The sequence below is a fragment of the Mesoplodon mirus genome (genome assembly GCF_964341445.2).
Source record: "Mesoplodon mirus genome assembly, chromosome: 4".
Classification (NCBI taxonomy): domain Eukaryota; kingdom Metazoa; phylum Chordata; class Mammalia; order Artiodactyla; family Ziphiidae; genus Mesoplodon; species Mesoplodon mirus.
Window position 1 is genome coordinate 30974107 of NC_138979.1, and position 27993 is coordinate 31002099.

At 43.6% G+C, this 27993-nt stretch overlaps 1 protein-coding gene across 10 annotated transcripts in view; it reads left to right on the plus strand.

Annotated features, from left to right (window-relative positions):
• The window catches only part of TJP1 (tight junction protein 1), a gene marked incomplete at its 5' end in the record, with an annotated part of 252576 nt that extends 224812 nt beyond the window's left edge, over window positions 1-27764 (plus strand). For 3 of the 10 annotated variants that reach the window (XM_082618294.1, XM_082618297.1, XM_082618301.1), the window contains 13 exons: window positions 2174-2256; window positions 2854-3064; window positions 3365-3465; window positions 6637-6987; window positions 7314-7553; window positions 8392-9255; window positions 9402-9499; window positions 10980-11207; window positions 16715-16890; window positions 19928-20408; window positions 22119-22336; window positions 23462-23605; window positions 26228-27764. In XM_082618294.1, coding sequence (XP_082474420.1) covers window positions 2174-2256; window positions 2854-3064; window positions 3365-3465; window positions 6637-6987; window positions 7314-7553; window positions 8392-9255; window positions 9402-9499; window positions 10980-11207; window positions 16715-16890; window positions 19928-20408; window positions 22119-22336; window positions 23462-23605; window positions 26228-26322 — 3290 coding nt within the window. In that variant the 3' untranslated portion in view covers window positions 26323-27764. The remainder of the gene's footprint in view (window positions 1-2173; window positions 2257-2853; window positions 3065-3364; window positions 3466-6636; window positions 6988-7313; window positions 7554-8391; window positions 9256-9401; window positions 9500-10979; window positions 11208-16714; window positions 16891-19927; window positions 20409-22118; window positions 22337-23461; window positions 23606-26227) is intronic. The other 7 variants (XM_082618296.1, XM_082618300.1, XM_082618298.1 and 4 more) reach the window with 5 other exon arrangements.
• Window positions 27765-27993: the final 229 nt, after the last annotated feature.

Here is a 27993-nt window from a genome sequence, read left to right on the forward strand (position 1 = left end):
GACTGAAGAAGTTGATACGTATAGATACCACCTGTAACCAAACTTAGGGCTTTTACATTTAGGAAAAGCAAGTGTGAAGACTTAGAAAGCTCTGTCTTAAGGACTAATTGGTTGATTAATTGGGTTTACTCTACAACCAGACTCTTACAAAAGGGATTCAGATTGCTTAGTTATGTATCCTCTTTGAATCTCATGAGAGTTTTTTGAGTTTAGAGACTAGTAGCATTTTCTCCACCCAGAGCCTCCCAGTTGATCTCCCTCTGTCGTTCCCCTGTGTCCACCAGGTTGGAGATTGGCCCTGCTGTCTCGCGATGGCCTTGTTCTCCCAGATCATCCCCTTGTCCCTCAGCCTGACCACTGAACTTCCGTGTCTCTGTCTTTGTCTGATCTGAACAACCAGAGCTCTCTAACTTCTGAGCTTTCCTGTGACCAGAGTCTCAGACATCGCTGTGCCTTTTCGGTGAAAGCCTTCATGTCAGCGGACCTCTGAGACGCGTGGTTAGAAATCAGCCCAAGCTGCCTTGGCGTGTTCTGCGCCAGGAGGGAGGCACAGGTTGCCAGTGTGAAAGCACGGGCTGTGTCATGGTCACAAGTTACAGCCTTCTCTGCTCCCAAGTCCCCTTCTGCTGATGTGAAAAGAGGTCCCTAACCCAGGACTCCCCAGCCAGTCTGCTGTAGTTGTTGCTGCTGAGTGTGGGCCTGCCTAGGTATTGAGCAGCCGTCTGCGGCCGGGCGGGCCCTGCTAAGGGGAGGCCTCCTCAGGGTATCTGTGTGCCATACAGACAGAACCATTGCTACTCACATGCCACAATATGAAAAAGGTTTGCAGACAGTGCCATGCCAGGCCACACTGGAGCAAAAGAAAAAGGGAAATCCCTATATACATGTTTTTATATATATATATTATATATATATATTAATGGCTGTTTTTTCCAGAACATGAAAATAGTTGGAAGATTTTTGAAAACATGTGTATTAAAACTGACATTATTTTAAATTTAAATATTTTATTTAGACCAAACATAATTTGTAATTTTACCTTCCCGGTTTTAATGGAAGCAAATTTATCAGTATTATTTTGTAAATCTACTTTTTTTATTTTAAGCTTATTTTCAATTGAGAGAATTGCCGTATTTGGCTGTTTCTCTTGACCAAGTGACAGTCCTAAATAATTTTTGCTCAAGTTCCACTTACTGATTCTTTTCTTTTAAATAATTAATTAATTAATTAATTAATTATTTAGTCAGGCTGCATCAGGTTTTAGTTGCATCACGCGGGCTCTTCGTTGTGTCATGCCGGCTTCCCTCTAGTTGTGGCATGCAGGCTCTAGAGCACGCAGGCTTAGTTGCCCCGTGGCATGTGGGCTCTTAGTTCCTCAACCAGGGATTGAACCCACGTCCCCTGCATCTGCAGGGCGGATTCTTAACCACTGGACCATCAGGGAGGTCCCTCCACTTACTGAGTCTATTTAAAATATTCTATTTAAATGTTTGAAGTATTTATTTTGCTTTTGTGAACATATTGCATTCAAATATGATTGGACTTCTGAGGTTTGGGGGCACCCCCTTGAATTTTGCACTGGGGTGAGTGGCCCACTTGCCTTTTTTTTTTTAATTTTATTTATTTATTTATTTACTTACTTACTTACTTACCTACCTACCTACTTATTCATTTAGCTGTGCTGGGTCTTAGTTGTGGTGTGCAGAATCTTCATTGTGACATGTAGGATCTTTAGTTGGGGCATGTGGGCTCTTAGTTGAGGCATGCACGTGGGATCTAGTTCCCTGACCAGGGATTGAACCTGGGCCCCCTGCATCAAGAGCGCGGAGTCTTAGCCACTGGACCACCAGGGAAGTTCTCCCCCTTGCCTTCTGATCCCAGCAGTGTTGGAAACATTGATGTAACCCCGGGTTCTCAGCCAGGGTGGGTCTGCCCCAGAGAGGACATTTGGCCACAGTTCTGTTTGTCACCATGGGAGCAAAAGGGAGGTGGGGGGCTGCTACTGACATCCAGTGGGTGGAGGCCAGAAATGCTGCTCAATAGGCCGTGGTGCACGGGAAGCCCCCACAACTACACGTCATGGAGCCCAGCGTGTCATTATGCCCAGCAGTTGAGAAACTGACCTAACCAGTGGAAATTTGGTGTTTTGTTTTTGTCCTGACTGCACGATTAGAAAGTGAACCTCGAGATGCTGGAACTGACCAACGAAGCTCTGGCATTATTCGCCTTCATACAATAAAGCAAATAATAGATCAAGTAAGTTATTAGAAATTTACCCATTTCATTGTAAGCTGTGAATTTTGTGTTTCTCAGTGGGGTGGGTTTGGTTAAACTGAAAGTAGAAGGTAGTTTTTCTAAAGTTATTACTGGTATACTGTAAGTAAGTTACCGAGACATTATAATAATCACTTTCAATGGAACAGTAGTATGTGCCTGAAAAGATGAGCTTTCATTACCACAAAAAAGTATACAGTGTTCACATATGTTGATAGACTTGATATCACATCAGGACAATTCAGGTTGCACTTTGATATTTATATGTTAGGAATGTGTTGCTACTACAAGGTCATGTCAGGAACATTAAATTGTTACACTTATTTTCACTCTCTGCTTGCAAGTATTTGGGCTGTCTTAAAAGTGAGCTAGTTAAAACTTTTTTTAAAAATTGTACTAGAAATTAAATTGCATTAACTTCTGAGTACACCTTTTTCTAATATGTGCTCCTGAGACATTTTGGAGCACAGTTAAACGTCCATTTCCATTGGAATGTAGTCTCAGCTGTGACTTTCTGAAGGTGATGCTTCTTAGTTACCGTGTCTTGCGTCCTTGTTTATTTTTTTCTTGTGTCTTCAGGATAAACATGCTTTATTGGATGTAACACCAAATGCAGTTGATCGTCTGAATTACGCCCAGTGGTATCCAATTGTAGTATTCCTTAACCCTGATTCTAAGCAAGGTGTGAAAACAATGAGGATGAGGTTATGTCCAGAATCTCGGAAAAGCGCCAGGAAGTTATATGAGCGGTCTCATAAACTACGTAAAAATAATCACCATCTTTTTACAAGTGAGTATATTAAAGGCCTTCTTTCAGCTTACAGTGTCTGTGCAACAATATGTGGGCAAAAATGTTGTGTTGTTCAAATATTAAAACTCATATAACCTTTGCCTGTTATGCTTGCTGTTGTGTTAACGGCTGCTGTTGATTGAAAGAAATGGTTCAGTGCCAAAATAGACATTCCCAGGAGTGTGTCCTCAATACCATCTGTCAGATAACTCAGTAGTGGTGACTGAACTCTAAGCAATGGTTGAGTGAATTCTGACTTTTGCCGTGTTGTAATCATAGAACAATGTTATCTATTTGCAGCTACAATTAATTTAAACTCAATGAATGATGGTTGGTATGGTGCATTGAAGGAAGCAATTCAGCAACAACAGAACCAGTTGGTGTGGGTTTCTGAGGGAAAGGTAAGAAATTTCCTGTTTTTAACCCATTTGATAAATTATAAAACTAATCAGAGAAGCCTTTGAGTCACCATTGTTTTCTAATTGGATCAACTTATTAAAGTAATGTGGGGCATTAGCTTTTAGGTTTTTATAATTTGTAGGGGTTATGAAAGTTGTTTTTGATAGTAGAAGATTCTGAAGTTTCTCTCCCCACTGAATTACCATTCAGTGGTATTCTCTGAGAATTCTCAGAGGGTAACTTAAAAGAGCAGGGTTGAGTTCTGACTCTTCCCCTGTCTGACTGAGGAATGACTTTGAATCTGGCTTCCATTTCTTCCTCTGGAAACAAGGGGAATGGGTGGGCTAGATGAGTGGTCCCCAAAGTGCTGTGCTCAGCATGTGAGATCCAGGACTGGCCCTAAAGAAAAGGCACTCTGAAGGCAAGGAATGGGTGGGGACCACCGTGCTGCAAACCAAGCCTCCTGGAGCAGCACAGTACCCACCAGTGTGGTGACGGCTCTGAGAGGTCTGAAGTAAAGGACTTACTTTGCTACTTTAAGCATTTCCCTAAATCCTTACCTAAGGAATTTTTTTTCACTCAGCACCTGTTAACATTCTTAAAACATACTGAAAATGTTAGACAAAGCAATACATCCTTTTGGCTTTGAATTTTGATTTTATAAAGATTAAAATAACTATTTTCTGTTGTTAAGTCTTTCTGGTCTTTTAACAGTTCTTGATGGGAAAGTCCTGTTTATTTTGTTGGGAGAGATAATACTTTTCTCAAAGTATACAGTTAAAAGAATCTTTTGTTTTAAATGTCTTTTACCTTCAGATCAACACAATATTAATATATTTTAGTTGCTAGGGAAGATTGAGAATATCTGTTCTCTTATTTTGTTTTTTGTATTTCCTTGTCGGCTTGGTTTTTGTTGTGTTTTGCCCCTGCATGGCTCCTACTTTCCTCTGCCTGGCTATGGCCCCAGGTGCTGTGGCAGTGCATGCTGCATGCTTAGGACCCCCGTGCTCCTTACCCAGAAAGCACAACCTCTGCCAGGAAGAGATGTTGAAATGCTGACATGTAGAGGTAATGTCTGCTGCTCCCACCTGTGGTCCTGTGTCAGAACCGTGCCTTTTCTCCTCAGTACCACTCTGGGCGGTGGACTGTACACATGAGATCCTGAGACCACTTTTGAGTAACTGACATATCAGCCGGGACGCTTTGTAGACAGAGGCAGGTAGAATAAACTCACTACACCACTTTACATGACACACTGTTACTAATTCTTAACTCCTGTGGCATTTGATTAAAAGGATTACCGTCCTCTCCATACTAATCTTCTATGACGACACAGTTCTGCTAGCAGCCTTGGTCAGGTAGAATGTTAATAGCTTTCACCTGTGATTTTTCTTTTTTTTTTTTTGCGCGGTATCACTGGTGATTTTTGAAATAATATTGGTTTATAAATGCACAAGGTATACATGTCTACCTATCTGAGAGGTTTTTTTAAATCCACAAATCTTAATTTTCTGTGATTTCTTTGTGATACTATTGTGTACTTCCTTTCTTTGCTTGGATTTTAAAATGAAGGTCTAGCTCTCCCAGCTTTTTGTGTGAGGAAAATAGGTCATGTCAATTAATGTTATTAACTTTATTAATAGGTCTAATAGGTCATTTACTATTAGATTGATGCATTTTGTAAATCAGAAAAAGTGTTACAATTTAAATCAAGTTTGATTTATGCCCCCCTTCCATTCAAGTATATTTTCTCCAAATAGATTCTTAAACTAAAACCACTTCATTTCACATCGACTCTCCTGAGCTAACTACTTTGATCTGATTGCTAGGAAGAGTTCCTTTTTGCAATTTCTGTTACAGGCTTGTATGTTCCCTGTTAAACCAAGAAAAATCATCTGGAGGCTTTCTTAACATGTAAGCATGTGTCATTTCTAGTTCAGAGCCCTCCTGGTTCTTGCTCACTTCTGCATTTCATACCACTGCAAAAGCTGAGCAGATTAGTGAGTTGAGTTGTTCTTTCCCAGGGCCTTAAATACTTCCCTGGCTGGCTCCTGGGTTATAGTCTTCCAGACCCTGCGAGTCAGAGATCAAAGTAGATAGCAAGAAGGTTTCAAGCCATTGAGGTTTCAGTGGGAGAGACTCTGCCGGAACATAGAGCAGAGCCCTGGTGCGCTCACTTTCCAAACCGGGCAGGTTATCTGTCGAAAGCCAGAGTCACGGAAGGCTGGTCTTTCCCATTAAGGGAGGGCTCAGGGTCAGGCTGTTGCAGAGCCAGGATTTGGGACTGTGGGGGAAGCACCATTCAGGCGGCTCGAGCCTTGTTTATCCTTCAGTCCAGCTGTCGTGCCTCTCTGGGTGCAGGGTCCAGGCAGCGTCTTCTGGAACTGTTGTGTGTAATACGGGCACTAGCTTCAAATTAGTATCCATGACAGCCTGTTGACTGCAGCACTGTACTTCCCTTTCCCTCAAATACTTCTGTTCTTTCTGGTCTGCTCAGAAGATAATCAGTGCAGACTGAAGGCTAACTCAGCTCTTAATTGTCTGTAAAAGAGAGTCATAACTGCATTTCCCTCTCTGTATCCATCTGTGAAGAATAATTTTTAAAAGTTCTTAGTTTAATTAGGCAACCAGCACTTAGATGATGCTTTTCTGTTGTGTTTTATAAAGCTCTAGGGCCAAATACCAACTTTTTAAAGAAGTTGTTTTCTTAATATATAGATTTTATATATACATAAGCTCTTGTTCAGCTTGAACTGTGGCGTTTATTTTCCTGGTTATTCTCACGTGCGCTGTTCTGTCAGTCACTGTGTCTTTGTTTCTGTGAGCTTGGTCTGGCAGCATTCTCCCTCTTCACCCTGCTCTGGGCTGACAAGCTAGTGACTGACTAGGTTTCAAAATCAGAGTGGGGCCAGGGCTCCTTCGCTGTCTTCTGGGGCTTTGTCACGGCCAGCCAGCCGACGTTCCACTCATCCAAGCCCTTCAGATCTCAAAGGATTCTCTGTGTGTCTGCATGTGTGCTTGTACTATCTTCTTGACCTTTCCTCACCAGAAGTTTCAAGAAACAGATGTGATTTCTCCAAAGAAAAGTATCCTTTTCAGTCTCCCTTGTAAAATAAAGGCCATCTCTTAAAGAACTACTGAATAAATTTTTAATTTACTTCTATTTGACCCAGGCGGATGGTGCTACAAGTGATGACCTTGATTTGCATGATGATCGTCTGTCCTACCTGTCAGCCCCAGGTAGTGAATACTCAATGTATAGCACGGACAGTAGACATACTTCTGACTATGAAGATACAGATACAGAAGGCGGGGCCTACACTGATCAAGAACTAGATGAGACTCTTAATGATGAGGTTGGGACTCCCCCGGAGTCTGCCATTACACGGTCCTCTGAGCCTGTCAGAGAGGACTCCTCTGGAATGCATCATGACCACCAGACATATCCTCCTTACTCACCACAAGCGCAGCCACAGCCAGTTCATAGAATAGACTCCCCTGGACTTAAAACAGCCTCTCAACAGGTAAGCAGCAAGCATTCAACGTTTTGCAGTTAGAGGTGCATTGTTAAAGTCTAGGATGTGGTGATTGAATTAAAAAATATATTGTCCTTTCTCCAGATTAAGAATTAATCTTTAATTTCAACTTGAGAATACCAAGGACTTAATTCTAAACTTTGTGTGTTTATCTTAGACAGCAGTATACTGAAATTTAAAAAATTCAGGACATGAGGTCATAGTTTTGTTATTCAGCACACTTAAAATGTATGTCTATCAGCCACTATAAATGGAAGTGGGAAGTTAGCAGTAAACAGAAACACTATATTTAAAATATTTTAAACACTTCACAGAAAGCAGAAGCCTCATCTCCAGGCCCTTACCTTTCGCCTGAAACAAACCCAGCATCATCAACCTCTGCTGTTAATCCTAATGTAAACTTAACTAATGTCAGACTGGAGGAGCCCACCCCAGCTCCTTTCACCTCTGACTCACCACAAGCTGATTCTTTAAGAGCACCACGCACTGAGGCAGCTCACATAATGCTAAGAGGTCAAGAGCCATCATTGTCGTCGCATGTAGATCCAGCAAAGGTACCTGTGCTGCAGTGTTGCGCTAATCTGTTGCTCTCCATCAGTCTAGCACATGATCATGTTTGCTTTGCCCTTTAAGTGTTCCTTTTGCTTTTTACTGTGGGCTTATGCACCATAGTGTTTTCAAATCAGTACAAATCATTTCGGTTCTATAATTTGCATGGCTTCCAGTGATATAAAATAGGCCTTTTAATTGGGATTGGTACTTAATGTTTTTATTATTTTTTTAATGTTTGGCTTTCAGAATCTTCCAGAATTTCTTTCTTTCTTTCTTTTTTATTTTTATTTTTTTAAACATCTTTATTGGAGTATAATTGCTTTACAGTGTTGTATTAGTTTCTGCTGTATAACAAAATGAATCAGCTATATGTATATATATATCCCCATATCCCCTCCCTCTTGCGTCTCCCTCCCACCCTCCCTATCCCACCCCTCTAGGTGGTCAGAATTTCTTAATCTATAGTTCAGACCCATTTTAAACTTCTTTATGTTTTGTAAGTTATGGTGTCCATAAACTTCTTTTTGATTTTCAGTGTCCAAATCAAGTGGAATCAACAGTTCAGTGCATTAATTTTCTACTAAACTTAATAATTAAAAAGTTAAAATATCTTTAACTCACTTTTCATTTAGTATTGATAACATGCTGAAAAGTAAAAGCCCCTACTTGCATTGTAAATTTTGAGCTTTCACTTAAACTGGCTTTCTCCACTAATCTGTTTCTGTCCTGGTAATAAATGGTAGAACATGCCATTTTTACATATTAAATCATAGTTTGTCTCTTAAAATAGACTAGAATTTGAAATAAGCCTGTGTCCTTACACGTGAATTTTTTATACAGGTATATAGGAAGGATCCCTATCCTGAGGAAGTGATGAGACAGAACCATGTTTTGAAGCAGCCAGCTGTTGCTCACCCAGGGCAGAGACTAGACAAGGAGCCCAGTCTGAGCTATGAGCCACAGCCCCCATACGCAGAGAGACAGGCCAGCAGGGACCTGGAGCAGCCTGCCTACAGATACGACTCCTCAAACTACGCGGACCAGTTTCCTCGAAACTATGACCATCGTGTGCGCTATGACGACCGCATCCCTGCGTATGAGGAACAGTGGTCCTATTATGATGACAAACAGCCGTACCAGCCCCGGCCTTCTTTTGATAATCAGCACCCGCGAGACCTGGACTCCAGACAGCATCCCGAGGAGTCCTCAGAACGAGGGTATTTCCCACGTTTTGAGGAGCCAACCCCTCTGTCCTATGAAAGCCGACCACGCTACGACCCACCACTCAGGACCTCCACCCTGCGGCACGAAGAGCAGCCCGCTCCTGGGTTTGACGTGCACGGGAGGTACAGGCCAGACGCGCAGCCCTACTCCTCCACAGGCCCCAAGGCGTCCGAGCCTAAGCAGTATTTTGACCAGTACCCGCGGAGTTATGAGCAGGCCCCGCCCCAAGGCTTCACCTCCAAAGCAGGCCCAGGCCACTACGAGCCTCTCCACGGTGCTGCCCTTGTCCCGCCCCAGCACAAGCCGGAAGTGCCGCCCGCAAGTACCAAACCACTGCCTCCACCCCCAGCTCTGGCCGAGGAAGAGGAAGACCCAGCAATGAAGCCACAGTCAGTGCTCACCAGAGTGAAAATGTTTGAAAACAAAAGGTCTGCATCAGTGGAGAACAAGAAGGATGAAAACCATAACTCTGGTTTCAAGGTAAATACGTGACTGTGTCTCCTGCCTCACGTGCAGAGCACATTCTGTGACTTGTGTGTAACGCTTCATAATGTTCCCTCCCCCTTAAACGAAGCCTGTTTTCTCATGATCTCTCCCTGAGGCTCGTGTGTCTTAATTTTCTGCAGCCTCCAGAGGTCACGTCTAAACCTGCAGGTGCTCCCGTCCTGGGTCCTAAAGCCCCTGCTCAGAATCAGCTCATTGAACACGACAGAACACTGCACAGGTGGGTGCTTTGTGGGCTTGTGGCCTACAACTGACTGGGAGTGTGGCCCTCTTACTAGAGCGGAGGCGGGGAAGGCAGAGGTCTCTCTTATCCTTAGGTGAACTCCTCCAGCTTTTGCAGTTAAAACAGTGGTCCTAGAAGGAAAGGTAAAGAGCTTTATTTATTATACCTTCTGTAACACATCTTTGTTATTCTTTCAGTTAACAAATCTTTCGAACACATATTTCTCTAGCAAATGGCTAAAGTACAGTTTTTAAAGCCCTAACTTTTGGACTGTGTTTTTTAGTTTAATAGTGCTTTTGGACGTGCCAACTGTTAGTTTTTAGGGGTGAGGAAACAGACTCAGGTAGCTATGAGATAACTAAACTTAATCCTTTAGAAAGCGCCAGGAGGGATGAGGCTGAGGCTGACAGGAGTTGTTGGAAGAGGAACCCGCCAGCTGTGCTCTTAGCTGTGGCCCGATCTGGCTGCTGCTAAGTTGACGGGCTGCATTTGAATACAGTTCTTTGGCCTAATATGTTTCATTTGCTTATATTTGTGCTTGTAATAAAGAGGAACTACTGTCTAACATGTACATTTTCCTCTGATTTTTTTTTTCTTTTTTTTTTTTTTGCGGTACACGGGCCTCTCACTGTTGTGGCCTCTCCCGCTGCGGAGCACAGGCTCCGGACGTGCAGGCTCAGCGGCCATGGCTCACGGGCCCAGCCGCTCGGCGGCATGTGGGATCTTCCCGGACCGGGATACGAACCTGTGTCCCCTGCATCGACAGGCGGGCTCTCAACCACTGCGCCACCAGGGAAGCCCCATTTTCCTCTGATTTTAATGTCTAGTGCTCTTCATGAAAATGTAAACTACTGTGATGTCTCCTTTAGCTGGGATCACTAGCAAATAAGCTCTTCTACACAGAGTAAACATGTAATAACTGAAAGCTTAGCCCCCCTTCTTGGTGAAACATATTTAAGTTTATCCATTTTTGATGCAGGGTTTCTGAAATTTGCTAACTAGGGCCTATGTAACAGTGCCTTAATTTGCTGATAATGTACTTTCTTCCCCATGTGCTTCCTGTGTCCTCTGGAACTTTGGACATGTCGAGCTCTTTCCTTATATGAGGATCATTTATTGATCCTGCTGTAAAATTCTTCAGCTCTCAGTTTTTATTGTTGCTGACGATGGTGCATGTACTTGAGGAAGCCCTCCACTGTCTGGCTTACTTTTCTTTTTCTGATGAGCTGCTTCTAACCAGGTCACTCTCAAGCTCAGTAGTAGGTTGTGTTTAGGACTCACGGGCCAGGAGAGTGTTGCCATTGAGTATAATGTATGAGGACATGGGACTGGGAATGTCCACCTTGACTGCTGCACTGCTCAGCCAGATCCTGAGTAATCACAGCAGTCAGTGGAAGGTCAAGGTGAAACTTATGTATTCCATTTTATTTGTCAAATTAACTTCTCAAAAGTTGTTCCATTTATCATTCATTATCAGGATCCCCGAACCGCAGAAACCTCAAATGAAGCCGCCTGAAGACATTGTTCGGTCAAATCATTATGATCCTGAGGAAGATGAAGAATACTATCGAAAACAGCTCTCCTACTTTGATCGAAGAAGTTTTGAGAGCAAGCCTTCTGCACATGTCCCTGCCAGCCACCTCTCAGAGCCCGCCAAGCCGGTTCATTCTCAGAGTCAGCCACAGTTTTCTAGTTACTCTTCCAAGTGAGTTATTTTGTTTAAGACTTACCTTTTAAAAATAAGATGAAACATAAAGTGGAGTTAATCACACAAAGTTCAGTGTGTGTGTGTGTGTGTGTGTGTGTGTGTGTGTGTGTGTGTGTGTGTGTGTGTTTGTTTTGTTTTGTTTTTTGGCCTTGCTGCATGGCATGTGAGATCTTAGTTCCCTGACCAGAGATCAAACCCTTGCCCCTGCGGTGGAAGTGCAGAGTCCTAACCACTGGACTGCCAGGGAAGTCCTAAGTTCAGTATATTTTGAAGGAAAGTAGTTAACTATGTAATACATGACTTCTGTAGGCTCTTAGCATTTCAGCAGTGTGTGTTCTGTCTAGCTCTGGGATGTGTTTTTTTTGTTCTTAGACTCTAGTGTCAGATATGTAAATTTTTTGCATTAAAAAATGTTAAAATCAAAGGATTTTGAAATCAAAGCGTTTTGAGGTAAGAGAGGGTAAACGGTTAAGACCCTGATTTTTAAGAGTTTCTCCCTTCTGTGCAGTACACGTTCTCATCCTTCTTTTCTGTGTTTGTTTTTTAAATATAAAAGTAGGGTTAGAGCTTCCCTGGTGGCGCAGTGGTTGAGAGTCCGCCTGCCGATGCAGGGTACACGGGTTCGTGCCCAGTCCGGGAAGATCCCACATGCCGCGGAGCGGCTGGGCCCGTGAGCCATGGCTGCTGAGCCTGCGCGTCCGGAGCCTGTGCTCCGCAGAGGGAGAGGCCATAGCAGTGAGAGGCCCGCGTACCGCAAAAAAAAAAAAAAAAGTAGGGTTATGTTGGGGAGTGACATTGAGGGACGATACTAAAGAGTTTTTAAAATTTTTTTCCAAGGCAAGAAAAAACTTGTCTTTTATTATTGTTTGAGCTTGAGGGGGCTTTAGAGATTTCTGGTCCAGCTGTAAACATGAGGAACCCAAGCTCCAGCGAGGGGCCGTGACAGGGGCAGAGCTAGGACTGAGCCCCAAGTTCCTGCTGTCTTTTTCCTGTCTGTGCTGCTCCCTTCTGTTTGCTTGTCTACTGGGTTTTTTGTTTTTCTTTCTTGTGTGTTTTGTTGGGGTACAAACTACAAACCCACATGTGCCTGCATGAGTTCGTATCCCATTCTGGTTCTGCCGCTGGTTGAACCCTGACTGATGGTGAATTTGGTTCTGAGAGTGGAATATAAACCCACACAGGCACAGGTGGGTTCATACTTGAGCAGAACAGGCCCACAAGAATGGAAATAGATGTGGATTTATTACAAGGGATTTGTTTACACAGTTGTGGGGCCGGGCTGAGCAAGTCCTAAGTCTGCAGGGCAGGAAGGGAAATGCCTAGTGGTCTCGGAGCTCAGGGAAGCTGTTAAGTCCTCTTGAGAAGGGCCCATCTAGATAATCTCCCTGGGGATACCTGCATTAGTGTTTGAGTGAATAACTAGGACTGTAGTTCTGCATAGCCAAGATGAGACATTAAAAAGCAACCACAAATCACTTTTGTGCCTAAGTTTAAAAGCATGAAGATCTTTACTGAATTAGATGCTTCGGACTGTCTGAACATACCATTTGTTACTTGCTGATCAGTGAAAATTCTTTTAGAATATACTTTAAAACCTCTAATATTAAAAGCCTACTTTTTAAAAAAATTAATTTATTTATTTATGGCTGTATTGGGTCATCGTTGCTGCGCACGAGCTCTCTCGAGTTGCGGCGAGTGGGAGCTGCTCTTCGTTGCGGTGCGCCGGCTTCTCATTGCGGTGGCTTCTCTTGTTGCGGAGCACGGGCTCTAGGTGCGCGGGCTCAGTAGCTGTGGATTGCAGGGTCTAGAGCACAGGCTCAGTAGTTGTGGTGCACGGGCTTAGTTGCTCCGTGGCTTGTGGGATCTTCCCGGATCAGGGCTCGGATCTGTGTCCCCTGCATTGGCAGGCGGATTCTTAACCACTGTGCCACCAGGGAAGTCCCTAAAAACCTACTTTTAATTACCACTTGCCTTCTAAGACATCATTTAAAGTGAAGATTTAAAACCTTTTCCACTGTTCTCCATTTAACTCTCTGTCTACGGAAGAAAGCAGTTTATGAGAAACACAGCTGCGAACTGTGAGTGGTGCAGTGCAGGCTCTGTTTGAAGCAGACAGTCTTGCACGAGTGTTGTGAGCCTCCCCTAACACAAGCCTAGAGGGGTGCCCAGTGCAACTGGAGAGAGTCCAGACCAGGACGAGCCGGGCGTGGAGCCTGAGGAGCTCACCTTCCGTGAGATGGAAGGGTGTCACCACTTTTACTGAAGCCGTTTAAACATATTCATTCCTCTCAGAAGGGAGTCCAGTTTAAAGAGAGATTTTATTTATCCCTTTACATACTTGGTAAATAGAATACAGCCTTAACAGGATACGTTTAGGTCTAAAAAGTAAAAGTTTTGCTAGGTAATCCGATGACAAGGCATTTTTGGTTTTGTGTGAATCTTGTTCTCTAGAGAGAAGACTCAATAATATATCTCTGACGTATAGCTTTCAGACATGGTCTAGAACACTGCCGAGCACTTGGCGGTGGAGGGGCTCAGTCCCTCCATGTGGAGTGACCAAGGCTCAGCACAGGCCCCGGCGCGCTCCTTCTCACGTCCACAGCCCTGGGAGGAACCAGTGTTTGCTGGGCAGAGGTCCCATGAGAAAGCGATCACGTCTGTCTCTGTAGATTCACTGCAGACTCGGTCTGATGTTACTGTTTACTGGTGGTAGTGTTATGGGGTGAGAAAGTCTAACTTGAGATGGATACGAGGATGCCTTTCCTCCCTTTGTATATGAAAGTAGTGCTGCGTTTTCCCATATAATAAGGTTTTTTAAAAAAATTATTTTTGGCTGCGTTGGGTCTTCCTTGCTGCACGAGGGCTTTCTCTATTTGTGGCAAGTGGGGGCTACTCTTTGTTGTGGTGCGTGGGCTTCTCATTGCGGTCTTGTTGCAGACCATGGGCTCCAGGTGCGTGGGCTTCAGTGGTTGTGGCTCGTGGGCTCTAGAGCACAGGCTCAGTCATTGTGGCACACAGGCTTAGTTGCTCCGCCGCATGTGGGATCTTCCCGGACCAGGGCTCGAACCCATGTCCCCTGCATTGGCAGGCGGATTCTTAACCACTGCACCACCAGAGAAGCCCTCCCATATAGGTTTTTAATGGTTAGAGAGTTGGAAAGGAGACTCGAGTGTCCTAGAAGATGACTCAGCAGGAAGTTGTTTCTATACCTTCCCTTTCTAATTCTGTTTTACTCTTTTGCCCAATTAATACAACTTTAATAATTGGAAAATAGCTTAAAATATGGGACCCTCTTTGTCTTACATTTCAAAACTATTTACTGTTTGTCATCAATAGATTGCCTACAGGCCTTATCCTCTAAAGTAAAATATAGAAATAACAAAGTTACCGTCTTCCAGATAATACGTGCTTTTGTTCCACTTAAAAGCACACCTTAAAAATGGTGGGCATCAGAGCAGGGAGAAGTCTTTGATAGCACAGGATAAGTGCCCCAGAAGCAGGCAGCTGTCACCCAGTCTTACAATCTGTTGAGCCACATGGATGCTGGGAGCGGTGAGGAGACAGCAGCCTTGACATCACCTGCAAAGCAAGTTAGGAGTTGCCAGGGTTCCAAGCCAGGGCTAGAAGAGCAGGCTCCACCTGGGTCTGTGCACGTGCTGCAGCTCAGAGATTGGGTTGTCTCCTTCAGGGCATCTAATGGGATTTCTGTCACTGGAATATCTACCTCTGAAGACGCAGCCTACCGTGAGACTTCCAGGTCTCAAGATACACGTTGGTGTTTTTCAGCTTACAAGAGTTAAGCATCAGATTGGCGCTAGGTGGTTGTGTGTGCATGTGGCATGGTTAGATGGGCGAGGCAGAGACCACGGGAGCCAGCATGGCAGCTCTGCCCACCGCGGGGCTTAGCGTCCGGCTCTGAAGGGACGCGTGTTGATCGTGTGTCCTTGCCGTGCTGGCTGTGGTGCTGCATCACTTCCGTGTTCACTCTGCACTTCCGTGCCTCGCCCCCACTTCGTTAGAACCCGCTGCTTTATTTCATTTCTTTGTTCAGCACCAGGAGTGGGCAGCGGGCCAAGGAGTGAAGCTCAGCCACACTGCTGCCCACCAGAGCCCCACGTGTGGAGGGTGGGCAGGCGGGGCCTAGCTGCGTTCCACGTCTCCACCGGCTGCTGGTGTCCCGAGCTAAATGAGAGCCAGTGATGGTTTCTTGTTTTGTCTTTTTTTTTTTTTTGATGGTTTCTTTTATAGACTGAAGTATGCTGAAATGGTGGATGTGTGTTTTTTGGTTGATGCTTTAAAATGACATTTGAGTTCTGTTTGCTGCAAACTTAGATTGATCGTTTTCTTTAATTTTTCTGTTGCGCTTGCTTTGCCATCACCTAGATTTCTTGGCTCTTATACTAGCTCTGACTACTTGGAAAGGAGCGTCATGTGGTAAGACGGGGCACTGGTGTGAGGCTGTGACGTGAGGGTCCCTCGCCGTGGCACTGGCATTACGTGCACTTGCAGGTGTTAACGTCGTCTTCAGTGCTTAGTCCAAACACCCAAGATGAGATAATGGCGCAGCTTTAAAGCTGATCATGACTAGACTCTGCAACAGTAGTCTTCTGTGGAAGTACATTCCAAGTGTCTGTGTGACTGTGTGTGCACGTAAAGCTGGTGCAGCTTGGCTCTGCAGAGCTCAGAGGGCAGTGTTGCAACTATGGGTCCTGTTTAAAAGATTTCTTTTGTGTGAATTTTACATGTTCTATATTAACAATTGGCAATCTGAAAAAATAAGCATGCGTTCACCATTTGATTTAAATGAGCCTTAAAAATCAAACAGTATTTGCTACTGTAGCAATTGCTAAACAAAAAATGGATCTGGTAAATCCAGGGCAAATTTTGAAGTAAAAAAACTGTCCAGAACACAGCAGTACCCTTTCATTTACAAGCTGTTTTTGGCTGCTTTGGGGCAGAGTTTGAATAGCTGTGACAGAGGCCGTATGGCCAAGAAGCTGATAGCATTTCTTATCAGCCCTTGGCTAAGGGCTTGCCAGCCCCTGGCCCGTGACATCACCTTCTGTGGTGCCTAGCCTGTGCCAGAAGCTGGCGCTTCATGCCTTCTTAGGCACTACACCAGAAGGGAATCTAATGAGGATTTGGGCCAATAAATATTTTTCAGAATATTTGGAAGACATCATTAAACCTACCAGCCATTACTATTTTTTGTAGACCACAGTGTTGAATAGTACAAATATACCCCGAATTTCATCTGCCTTTTGGTTGCCATCTTTTGGATGTTTTACTAATATTCTTAAAATACCTGTGCTGTCTTTACATCTCTTGTGCTGATGACTGGTTGAACTCGTTTGTGTATTTTGGTAGAGTACCTATACTCATAAGGGTAAATTGTGAAATTCTCAATTAAAAAAAAAAAACTCAGGGATACTTAGAAGAATGGGAACTTGCTTTGTAAATGTGGATCCATCTGCAGGCGTTGGCATTTCCTCATTTTTCCACAGGGGGAAGTCTGCTGAGGCTGAAGCTGTGGACAGGCCATTTGGGGAGAAGCGCTATGACCCACTGCAGGCCACACCGCCCCCTCCGCCGCCGCCTGCCCAGTACAGCCAGGCCGCCCAGCCCGGCCCTAGCACCACCCTCAGCCTCCACTCACACACCAAGGGGACACTCGGCGAAGGTAGGTGGCTCAGGAGTTGGCAGGACCACTGTAATAGACTCACACTTAGAAGATAAAAAGTACGTGCTCGAAACCTCTGGGCTGAGAACAGCGAAAAATAAGGGGTTTTGTTAAAAGAATTTCTTCCTTTTTATGATAATGACAGTTATATCGGACAAGCCTTTTAGCTAAATAGATTTTAATCTGCCTCCTTAACATAGCTTAATTGCTGAAAGTTGTTTTTGTTTACCAGTACACCCAAAACTAAATGTTTGAATGGTGGTTTGTAAAAATTATGGTGATGTCCGTCTTCTCACGTGGATATAGGGCGGCCATAGGGCGGCTGTAGAGTTTCACATAATACGTGTCCCTGAGCACCTCGTCTTTGCATTTGTGTTCTGTGGCGGAGGCTCATCGAGATAGATCCCATCAGCTCCAGAGCGCTCACCTAAGGGTGGCGTCCCTGCGTGTGCACCCACGTCTTCTCCTTCACATCTCTGAGCAGTAACTGTCTCTCTTCCCGGGCCACTGGCCCAGCTCCTCTCCCCGCTGTCCTGCTTCCTTCATCTTCCTGTCCCCTTCCCCATAATCCTTCCCTTTGCCTTCCAGCAAGTGCCACTGCCTCATGCCACCTTCCCAGCTCCACGGCCATTAGACGTCCTGGAAGGGACTGTTGTCTCCACCCTCCCAACATCTCTCTTCTCATTTGGTGCTTTCAAAGGATACACCACAGTTCACCCATCTCCTGGTGATGTTTTGCTACTAGAAACAGTGCTCCTCTGTATTTATGTAGGAGTCCAATCCCAGGGGTATAATTTGATATTACTTTATGTTAGGATTTTCTTTACACACTATCATGTCTGCAGATAAAGTTTAAATTTTTACTCTCCAAACCGTATGCCATTTTTGCACTGGCTGAGACACCATAGTAAAATGTTGAGTTGAAGTGATGGTGGCAGACATCTTTTGTTAGTTCCCCATTGTGGGGAGAAAGGATTGAATGTTTCACCGTTACAATGTTAGCTGTAGGGTTTTTTGTAGGTGCCTTTTATTATGTTTAGAATGTTCCCTTCTAGTCCTAGTTTGCTGAAAGCATTTTGTCAACTGTTTTCTTCTTGTATGTACATTGTCCCTCAGTATCTGCGGGGGACTGATTCCAGGACCCCCCCCCCCACCACTTCACCCCCATCCCACCATGCACACTGAAATCTGCGGATACACAAGTCCCCTGTGTAACTGGTGTAGTACAGTCGACCCTCTGTGTCCATGGACTGTGCATCTGCAGATACAGGGGGCCAAACGCACTAAAATGATCCTAAGATTTGTCTCCTTCATTCTGTTTCTGTAATAAGTTATCTTAGTATGTTCACAAGGAGCTTTGGTTTATAATTTCCTTATAATGTCCTTGTCTGGTTTTGGTATCAAAGTTGTGCTAGTTTCATGAAAGAGAGCTGGGATGTGTTCCCTCTTTCTCTCATTTCTGGAAGAGTTTGTATAGCACTGATATGATTTTTTCCTTAATTATTTCATAGAATTCAGTTGGTGCTATGTTGCACTGCCACCAGCGGTACAGAGGGTCCCTGACTTATGACGGTTTGACTTTACGTGGTGCAGAAGCGATAAACATTCACTAGAAACTACTTCGAATCTCGATCTTTTCTCAGGTTAGCAATAAGCAATACAATCTCTCGTGAAGCTGGGCAGCTGCCGTGAGAAGAGCCCCCAGTCATACGCTGCATCACGGGGGTGAATAACTGACACACTCTGAACTGTCCTGGACCCAGAGAGCCAGTCTGTTTTTTACTTACAGGACAGTATTCAATAGATCACATGAGATATTTAACACTTTATTATAATATTTCGTGTTAGATGATCTTGCCCCAACTGTAGGCTAGTGAGAGTATTCTGAGCACGTTCAGGGAGACTGGGCTGAGCTACGATGTTCTGGTAGGTCCTGTGTATTAAGCACATTTTTGACTTTGAACCTCCCCTGGGAAGTCGAGGAAGATCTGTACATGGAAATTTCTGGTATTCCACATCTTTGCCAGTGCTTGGCATTACCAAACTTGTAAGTTTTGCCAATTTAATGGATGTGAAATGATGTTTTTTGTTTTTGTTTTGCATTTTCTTTATTAATAGTGATGTTGAGTATCTTATTGTATGATTACTGGTTAGTCTAGTCTTCACTTGTGTTTTTGCTTGTTCAGGTCTTTGCCTATTTTCCTATTGGTTGATTCTTTCTTATGGATGTATAGGTATTCTTCATAGGTTTTGGATCCTAATAATTTTTTTTTAAATCAGTTATACATGTTGTACATAGCTTCTGCCAATCTGTGACTTTTCTTTTTTAACTTTAATTGTGGTGAGTTTTGTAGTACTGATTTTTTTTTTTTTAACATGGCCAGTTTTGTCATTCTGTTTCTAATTTATTGTGGACACTGGAGCGGGGTCACTCTGATGCCAGTCTCTGGAGGCCAGGACTCCCAGCCACATGACCCTGACTCCAGGCAGCAGGTACATGAACACTGTCCCAGGTGTCCCTGCTACCTCCTGGCCCCTCAGCATCACACACGGCCACCAGGGGTCAAGATTGTCCTCAGACTGCTGACCCAGACCCAGTCATTGACTCTGACACCAGGACAGGTTAAGATGAGAGGGACATCAGATGACTGTTAGAACTTGTGTCAGGAAGGGCGTTTTGGTTTTTGTTTTCTGTATGGATGAAAAGTTGTTTCAAGATTTATTCCTAAAAACTTAGTTTAACATGGTCACCACGGTCTCCCACAGATTACCACTTGTTGATACTTTCATGAATGAATTACTTATCTGGATAGATTTTATTCTTGACCCATTATAACATCTTTTCCATCTCACAAACCATTACAGTCAGTTAGAGATGGGTTTGTAATTCTTTTTTTGTTCAAGCCACCGAATGTACTTCATTGTTTTTCTTATTGAAGTATAGTTGACTTATAGTATTAGTTTTGATGTACAACATAGTAATTCAGTATCTGTTTTCAGGAAGTTTTTGAAGTACTTATATGTGTGTGTTTTTCAGGTAATTCCATGTCATTGGATTTTCAGAGCTCTTTAGTGTCCAAACCAGACCCACCTCCATCTCAGAATAAGCCAGCAGCTTACAGACCAGCCAACCGAGAAGATGCTGCCCAGTCTGCCTTCTATCCCCAGAAAAGTTTCCCAGATAAAGCCCCAGCTAACGGGGCCGAACAGACTCAGAAAATGATCACTCCAGCATACAATCGATTCACAGCAAAACCATATACAAGTTCTGCGCGGCCATTTGAACGCAAGTTTGAAAGTCCTAAATTCAGTCACAATCTCCTGACGAGTGAAACTGCACATAAACCTGACTTGTCTTCCAAAGCCCCCACTTCTCCGAAAACTCTGGTGAAAGCACACGGTTCCACGCAGCCTCCGGAGTTTGACAGTGGAGTTGAGACGTTCTCTGTCCACGCAGATAATAAGCCTAAATATCAAGTAAACAGTATCAGCACAGGGCCTAAAGCTGTGCCTGTGAGGTAAGATTTTTGCCTTTTTCTTGGCCTGGTGATGTCTCTCACATGAGTTGCGTGTAGTTTTGGGAACCTTACTGATGATTTCAACTCAAACTTTAAGCTGAATGGTGTTGTCCAAAATGTTGGAATGACTGATTAAAGGTTCTGCAAGAGGCACTAACGCTGGTGCTCATTATCTCCATTGTGTTAGAACCTAGGCTGAGAGGCACTGTATTTCACTCAGGGTCACACAGACGTGCTCAGGAAGCCTAGGCCCAGCCACTGGTCTGACTTCTGACCTCAGAGCCAGACTCCTAACCAGCCCTGGCTTCCCATGACCTCTGACCTCCAGCTGGGGAGGCACGTTTGGAGAATATCCCAAAAATAATAGAGTATCTGTAGTCTTCATCCACTGTTTATTCAGCAGTGAGTTTGAAAAGAAGTAAAGATGTAATAACCTCAAAATGGTTATTTAAAAAAGAGCTTTCTTAATAGTTTTGGTCAGATGGCTGAGCAAATGAGATGAAGCCAGCCTGCCTGGAGCCGCGCTCCCTACACCCCTTCCCTCATCTGCACAGTGACCGACCAGACCCGTGCTGGCCACGCAGAAACCTCCCTAAGCCACTGACGCAGAAAGTACTCGTGGGCCACCTGCAGGCTGCCTCCCGAGCGGAAGGACAGGACAGCCAGGGCATGTGGAGGAGCAGGCCCCCTCACAGGGGCCCCGCGGTGCCCATGCTCACCGCTCTGGCCACGGAGGAGTGAAGCCGCAGCTCCCTGCACTTTTCATTTTCTTGGCCCATCTTTCTGCTCACCTTTAGTCCTGGCTCAAAACTTTGCTTCAAGAAGTCCTGAGAACCTGCACTTTTGAAGGAGAATTGGTACCACATCCCCTCTGCCTCGGGCGTCTTTGTGTGAACCGCGTGAATGGACCATCTCCTCTCCATGAGCGATTGCCCACACCAGAGTCTTTATTACCTCACGGAATTGGGCATCTGTGCTTAGGGAGTGGGGAGGGAAGGCCATAGTATGCACACCAGAAATCCTCAGGAGAGAGCGAGCCTAATTAGTGTATTTTATCAGGTCTAAGATGCCATCAGTTGTGAGATGCACCACTGTCTTACGTATCACTAAGAAGGAAAAAACATGCTACCAATTAAACCATGATGTGCCATCAGTTTTAAAACACCAATTTCATGGATGTAAAATATTGGGTGAGCAATGTATCAGGCTTTGCATGTTCTGATTGCAAAGATCAGTAATGAAGGTAACTTGACTAGTTACCTTTAAAAATGACATTGAGGGCTTCCCTGGTGGCACAGTGGTTGAGAGTCCGCCTGCCGATGCAGGAGACACGGGTTCATGCCCCCGGTCCGGGAAGATCCCACATGCCGCAGAGCGGCTGGGCCCGTGAGCCATGGCCGCTGAGCCTGCGCGTCCGGAGCCTGTGCTCCGCAACGGGAGGGGCCACAACAGTGAGAGGCCCGCGTACCGCAAAAAAAATAAATAAATAAATAAATAAATAAAAAATAAAAATGACATTGACTTCTCGAGGAAGAATATGCGTAGTTATCCCTGTGAGTAAAGTCTGTCAGTCACTGAAAACTTATTAAAGTAAGTAACTGCTTGATTATATGGAGAGATAAAAACAGAATGAAACCACGGACCAGACTAGCAGTGAAAGCTCCTGTATGTCACTAGGAATGTACTCATTAGCCATTTCTGAACTCTCAGTCCCTCAGCTGTAGAAGAGGATGAAGATGAGGATGGTCACACTGTGGTGGCCACCGCCCGCGGCGTCTTTAACAGCAACGGCGGGGTGCTGAGCTCCATAGAGACGGGCGTTAGTATAATCATCCCACAAGGAGCCATACCTGAGGGGGTCGAGCAGGAAATCTATTTCAAGGTCTGCCGAGACAACAGCATCCTCCCGCCTTTGGATAAGGAGAAAGGTGGGTGTCTGATTTCCTGCGTAGTTTCAAGAACTCCAGTCGCCCTGTGCGCTCTTCAAAGCTTACTGTGCTCAGTAGACAGGATACCCTAGACCTCTAGTCTCCCCCCACCCTGGCTGCCCTCAAGTTCCTTCTACTAGGGAGGGCCTCTCAAATGAGCGCTGTGGAGAGGGGAGCCTGTGCCACCTTCACTGTGACGGTGGCAGTAGGGGACGGGTCATTGGGCACTCCTGTACCTGCCAGCCAGTCTTAGCCGACCTCACCAGATTTGTCTTTGAGTCGTTCCTGCCTTGCAGCTCTAGAGATGGATTAGGTAACACCCACTCCAAAGGCCTTGCTCTGTGCCGCCACCTGCTGGTGGAATGTCAGGCTCTCGGGTTAGGTCTTCCTCACCGCGCAGACCTAGCACAAGAGAACACGCCGCAGAGGAGGAAGCATCCCCATCGGCTGTTGCGGTGTGTGTTTCTGAGCTGCTTCAGGAATCTAGGAATGCTCTTATTTTTCACAGTCTTCCAGATCTGTCAGGGTGATATGATAATGAACCATGCTGCAACTTCTTTTAGAATATTTTAGCAGTGCTTTGCTTCCTTAAATACATTATTTTAGCTCATTTTCATACATTTTGCCAGAATACTAACATGTTGGCCCTCCTGTGTGAATCTCTTAAGCCAAGTCTGTAGCAAATACAACATTAAAAACACAAGATGCAAGTAACATTTGTAAAATGTTTGAGTATGTCTTATACCATAAGAATAGTGTGATTGAATGAAGTAGCCACCAGCAACGTTGTGGCTATTTAGCACTTGAATTGTGGCTGTTTTAATTGAAACGGGCTAGAAGTGTAAAATACACACCAGTTTCAAAGATTCAGTATATTGCTCACATGTTGAAATAATGGTTTGGATATATTGGGTTATATAAAATATTAAAATTCAACTGTTCCTTTTTAATGTGGCTACTGGAAAATATTAAGTTACATCTGTGGCGCCTGTTACATTTTTCTTGGTCAGTGCTACTACAGAAAACTAACCTCTTTGGCTTCAAAGCATACGGTTAGAAGGAGGGTGAGGAGAACTGTGGGTCTAGAAGGAAGCCAGCTGTCTAACCTCTCTCCCCCCGCCCCAGGTGAGACCCTGCTGAGCCCCTTAGTGATGTGCGGGCCCCATGGCCTCAAGTTCCTGAAGCCCGTGGAGCTGCGCTTACCACACTGTGCGTCCATGACTCCTGACGGTTGGTCTTTTGCTCTAAAATCATCCGACTCCTCGTCGGGTATGCTGTCTTCACTCTGTCCTTCGGGGGCTTTGGGTACTGTCGTTGATTGACCCCTGGGCTGACGGAGCTACCCATGCTGTCTGTGCACAGATCCTCCCTCTGTTCCTGTGGCCTTGTAGGCATCACCAGTGTTTTGGAGTTTATTTGTGGTGCATATATTGTAAATGAAAACTGAAGGGTAGAGAAGCTTCTGCCTTGTAAACGTTGATGATTTGGCCAAAGGTTGACTGTTTCTTGGTGTTCAACAAAATTATTCTGTCAGAATTTTTAAGATGAGGTGGGAGAATTGATATTGTCCTACATATATATGCATTTTCGTCTTTATACTAAAATGATTCGATTCCTTTATGTAATAATATTTTTGGTTACTATTTCTCAGTCTACAAAGTATATATATATATATATATATATATATATATATATACTTTGTAGGTGTGTGTGTGTAGATGCACACACACTAGAGAAACTTGAAAGATAAAAGACCTTACACTGTGATCATACTTGGCCATGGTTTTTCCATGTAAAATTCAAAATAACTTCTGTAATACACTTTTAACTTTTTGCTGTCGAGATTACAATTTCAAAGCTTCCATTGCATTTTCACATTTCTCACTTCCTTGGGTGACTAAGTCAGTTAGACTAAAGTCAAGAACTTTCTATATTTATGGCATAGAACACTTTAATTGAACCTGATGTAGAAAAAAAAGAATTTAAATTTCTTCTGAATTTTTGATACATCAGGTGAGCATTATACAGTGTTAGTTTGGTACAGTATGAAATAGAGTTTTACGGTGTAAAGAACATATTTTAATATTACCCAGCATAAAATATTACACATATATTCACAAGTACCCCATTTTCTGGGAAAAGTTCTTCAGGAACTCCACTGAGAAACATTTTATTAGCCTAGTTTGAACTAATGAATTAACATTAATAAAACTGCATTTAAAACATACTCCGAAAGTCAGGTTTTAGTGTGGACTGTGATCGTCCTCTAACGCAAAATAGGTTGAGGGTCCTTAAAGTAACTATCTGTCGTTACTTGTTTTATAAGGGATTTTTTTTTCCATATATGAAAAAAATCAGTATGCTTCATTTAATTTGTTTTGTGCCACAGAACATGTTATTTTGTTAGATTGAAACAACTTTTTCCTGTGTTAAATTTGAGTATGTACACCTAGAAGAGAAATGTAATTTTATGTAAATTCTGTGTGGCTTTGGAATGCTTTTGCTACTATAAATTTCTGTTTTATAAAGTCAAGGGTAGATTTTGATAGCTACTGACTTAATTCCAAGAAGCATTTATTAGTATATTGGAAAGAATTTTGAACCTAAAGATAAAGTTTTTCCCAAGAGTTGTCATAACTATCTCATTGCCTAAACAATTTATCTGCAGTATTGCATAAGCCCATGTGTATCTGTGAAGTTAAACCCCTCTGTTTTAAACTGCTGAGCCCACCATGACTCAGACGTCGCTTAGGTAACGGACAGCTTACAGTCTGCAGGGTTTCTCAGCCTTGGCCCTGTGGGGTGTTTAGTAGCCTCCCTGGCCTCCACCCGCTAGATGCCAGTTGTGACAAGCAAAATTGCCTCCAGACATTGTCCCCTAGGGGGCAGAACTGCTCCTGGTGGAGAACTGTTGCTTTACAGGCAGCAGCTTTGACTGTCACTTACCATGGACACAAGAGATGTACGGCTGTCCCAGCCTTCTTTACGTTGAGTCCACTGCCAGGGCTCCTTAGCTGTAGCTGCAAATCTCAAATCACCCGGTTAAAAGCTGGTTAAAAACTCCAAAGCCCAGGCCCTGCTTCAGTCTTACTCAGTTCAGTGACTTTTGGAAGCATCATGAATGTGTTATGCAGCAGGATCAGGGCTAAGAATCTCTGGCCCAGTCTCAGTGAATTTTTTTTTTTTTTTTTGTAAAGGGGAGGAGGCTCCTTAAACCGAATTCTGCAGAATGTTCAGGGTTTCATTTGGTCTGTCAAGTGTGAGAAAGGTGTTACCATACTCAGCTCAAATGGGGTAATCGTAATTATTGTCTAGTCTAAACTTATGAAAGTGAAAGAAGGGTACTCTTTTTTTTTTTTTTTGCGATATGCAGGCCTCTCACTGCTGTGGCCTCTCCCATTGTGGAGCACAGGCTCTGGACGCACAGGCTCAGCGGCCATGGCTCACGGGCCTAGCTGCTCCGTGGCATGTGGGATCTTCCCGGACCGGGGCACGAACCCGTGTCCCCTGCATCGGCAGGCAGACTCTCAACCACTGCGCCACCAGGGAAGCCCAAGAAGGGTACTCTTAATAAGTGTTTGGACTCGGGCAAACTGGAACTGTCCCAGGCACATGATCACCCTAACTTTTATTCATTTTTTAAAGGGCTCGAACTTGAAAACATAAAAAATAAAAGAGAAATCTGCAACAGCTTTTGGATCATTAGATTCCAGTGGGTCTCCAATGAAGTATATATATAGCACTAAGAGTTTTGGTACAAGTGCAGTATGCTGAAGAAGAGGAAAATTGTATCTAAATATATATATGTTAGTGTTTGTCCCATGATTGCAAAGCATTACAGATAGCAGTTTAACCAACCAGAAATGACATGAACTTTTTTTTCTCTCGTAGGCGATCCTAAAACCTGGCAAAACAAGTGTCTTCCTGGAGATCCAAATTATCTTGTTGGAGCAAACTGTGTTTCTGTCCTGATTGACCACTTTTAATTCTTAAAATATAGGAACTTGGTTAAATAATGTGAAACTGGGTTAAACTTACTAAATCTAAATGGAACCACTCCATCAAGTATTATACCTTTCCTAGAATTGATACTGCAGTGTGTTAGTATCACACACTTTGTTTGAACTGGAGAGGCTGAGTGAACATCCCCTGAATCGTTCTCGGGAAACATGCTGCCTGCTGCATGTTGGGGGTTGGTGTTGGCTACAGGCTCCAAGAAGTGATGCTTTGTAATGAGTTTTGTACTTTTATATGGTCACTGCTTAACTTCACATACTGATTTCCGTTAAAATACCAGCCAGTAAATGGGGTGCATTTGAGTTCTGTTCTTTCTAAAGTACACTGTTTCAGACTTTATTATGGCCCTGGCCTGGCATACACATTTTTATTATGCATGAGGTAATCACACGTTTTTAAAAAGCACCTCAAATGTATAACCAGTGTAGTGGATTTAACAGAAATGTACAGCAAGGGGAATTTATAGCTTTTTTTTTTTTTTTTGCCGGGGCGGGGCAAGTGAAGACAATTACTTACTGTATATGAAAACTCATTTTTCTTAGGGAAGGACACCAAAGCATGTGAGACTGGTTCTGTGGCCTCTTTGGATCTGTAAGTTAACCATATCACCATAGACATACTAACCAGCAGGAATGCCTTACCCTCGTGTTTTTAATTCTTAGATCATTCTGTGTATTACTAAGTTTTTATGGCTTTTGTGCACATCTAGATACTGTATCATGAAAAGATTGAGTGAATTGTGGATTTGGTGGTTTCAGAAATGTGTAATCACCCAGAAGAAAATAATGGTGTGGTTTGGGGTGGGTTTTTTTTTGTTTTGTTTGTTTGGCAAGGGGCAGTGGTTGTTTTCTCTCTCCTTTTTTTTTTTTGGCTATGCATTTAAAAACTTTTGATGTTTTAAGGATGCTTGTACATAAGGCGTGCATTCCACTTTGTTCTTGGTTTGTAAATTAACTTTTATAAACTTTACCTTTTTTATACATAAACAAAACCAAGTTTCTTAAGGCTACCTTTGTATTCTCTCCTGTACCTCTTGAGCCTTGAACTTTGACCTCTGCAGCAATAAAGCAGCATTTCTATGACACACACAAGGTCAGTTTTTTAAGAAAAAGAATGCACAGAGTTGTTACATTTTTAAATGCTGCATTCAAAAGATAGTTACTCAGAATTCTCTAGTTTGAATAAATTCTTGCGAAGTATCCCTATTGTAATTTGTGATATGATGCTGTGCCCTAAAGTGTATTTTTTTACTAATAGACAATTTATTACGGCACATCAGCACAATTTCTGTTTAGATAATACACCACTACATTCTGTTAATCAATCAATAGGTGTGACTGAATTTCTTTTGCAGTTACTAAAAAAAAATCTCAAATTTCTAAATCTGCAGAATAAAACTTTTTAAAATAAAGTGCTGGTTTGGTCTGTTTGCCCACTATTTCTAGTATTGTTTAACTTCATAATCCTAGTTTAAAATCCTGCACACTGATCCTCATCACCCAGTTGCCTGCTGCCACATTGGTCCTGGTGGGGGTGGGGGATTTGGAGTGAGCCCCTGTTGCCAGTGCATCCTGGCAGAAGACAGAGCAGGAGAAGGGGGGGCAGGTGGAGTCTTCCCACTGTGCCTGTAAGTGTATGTG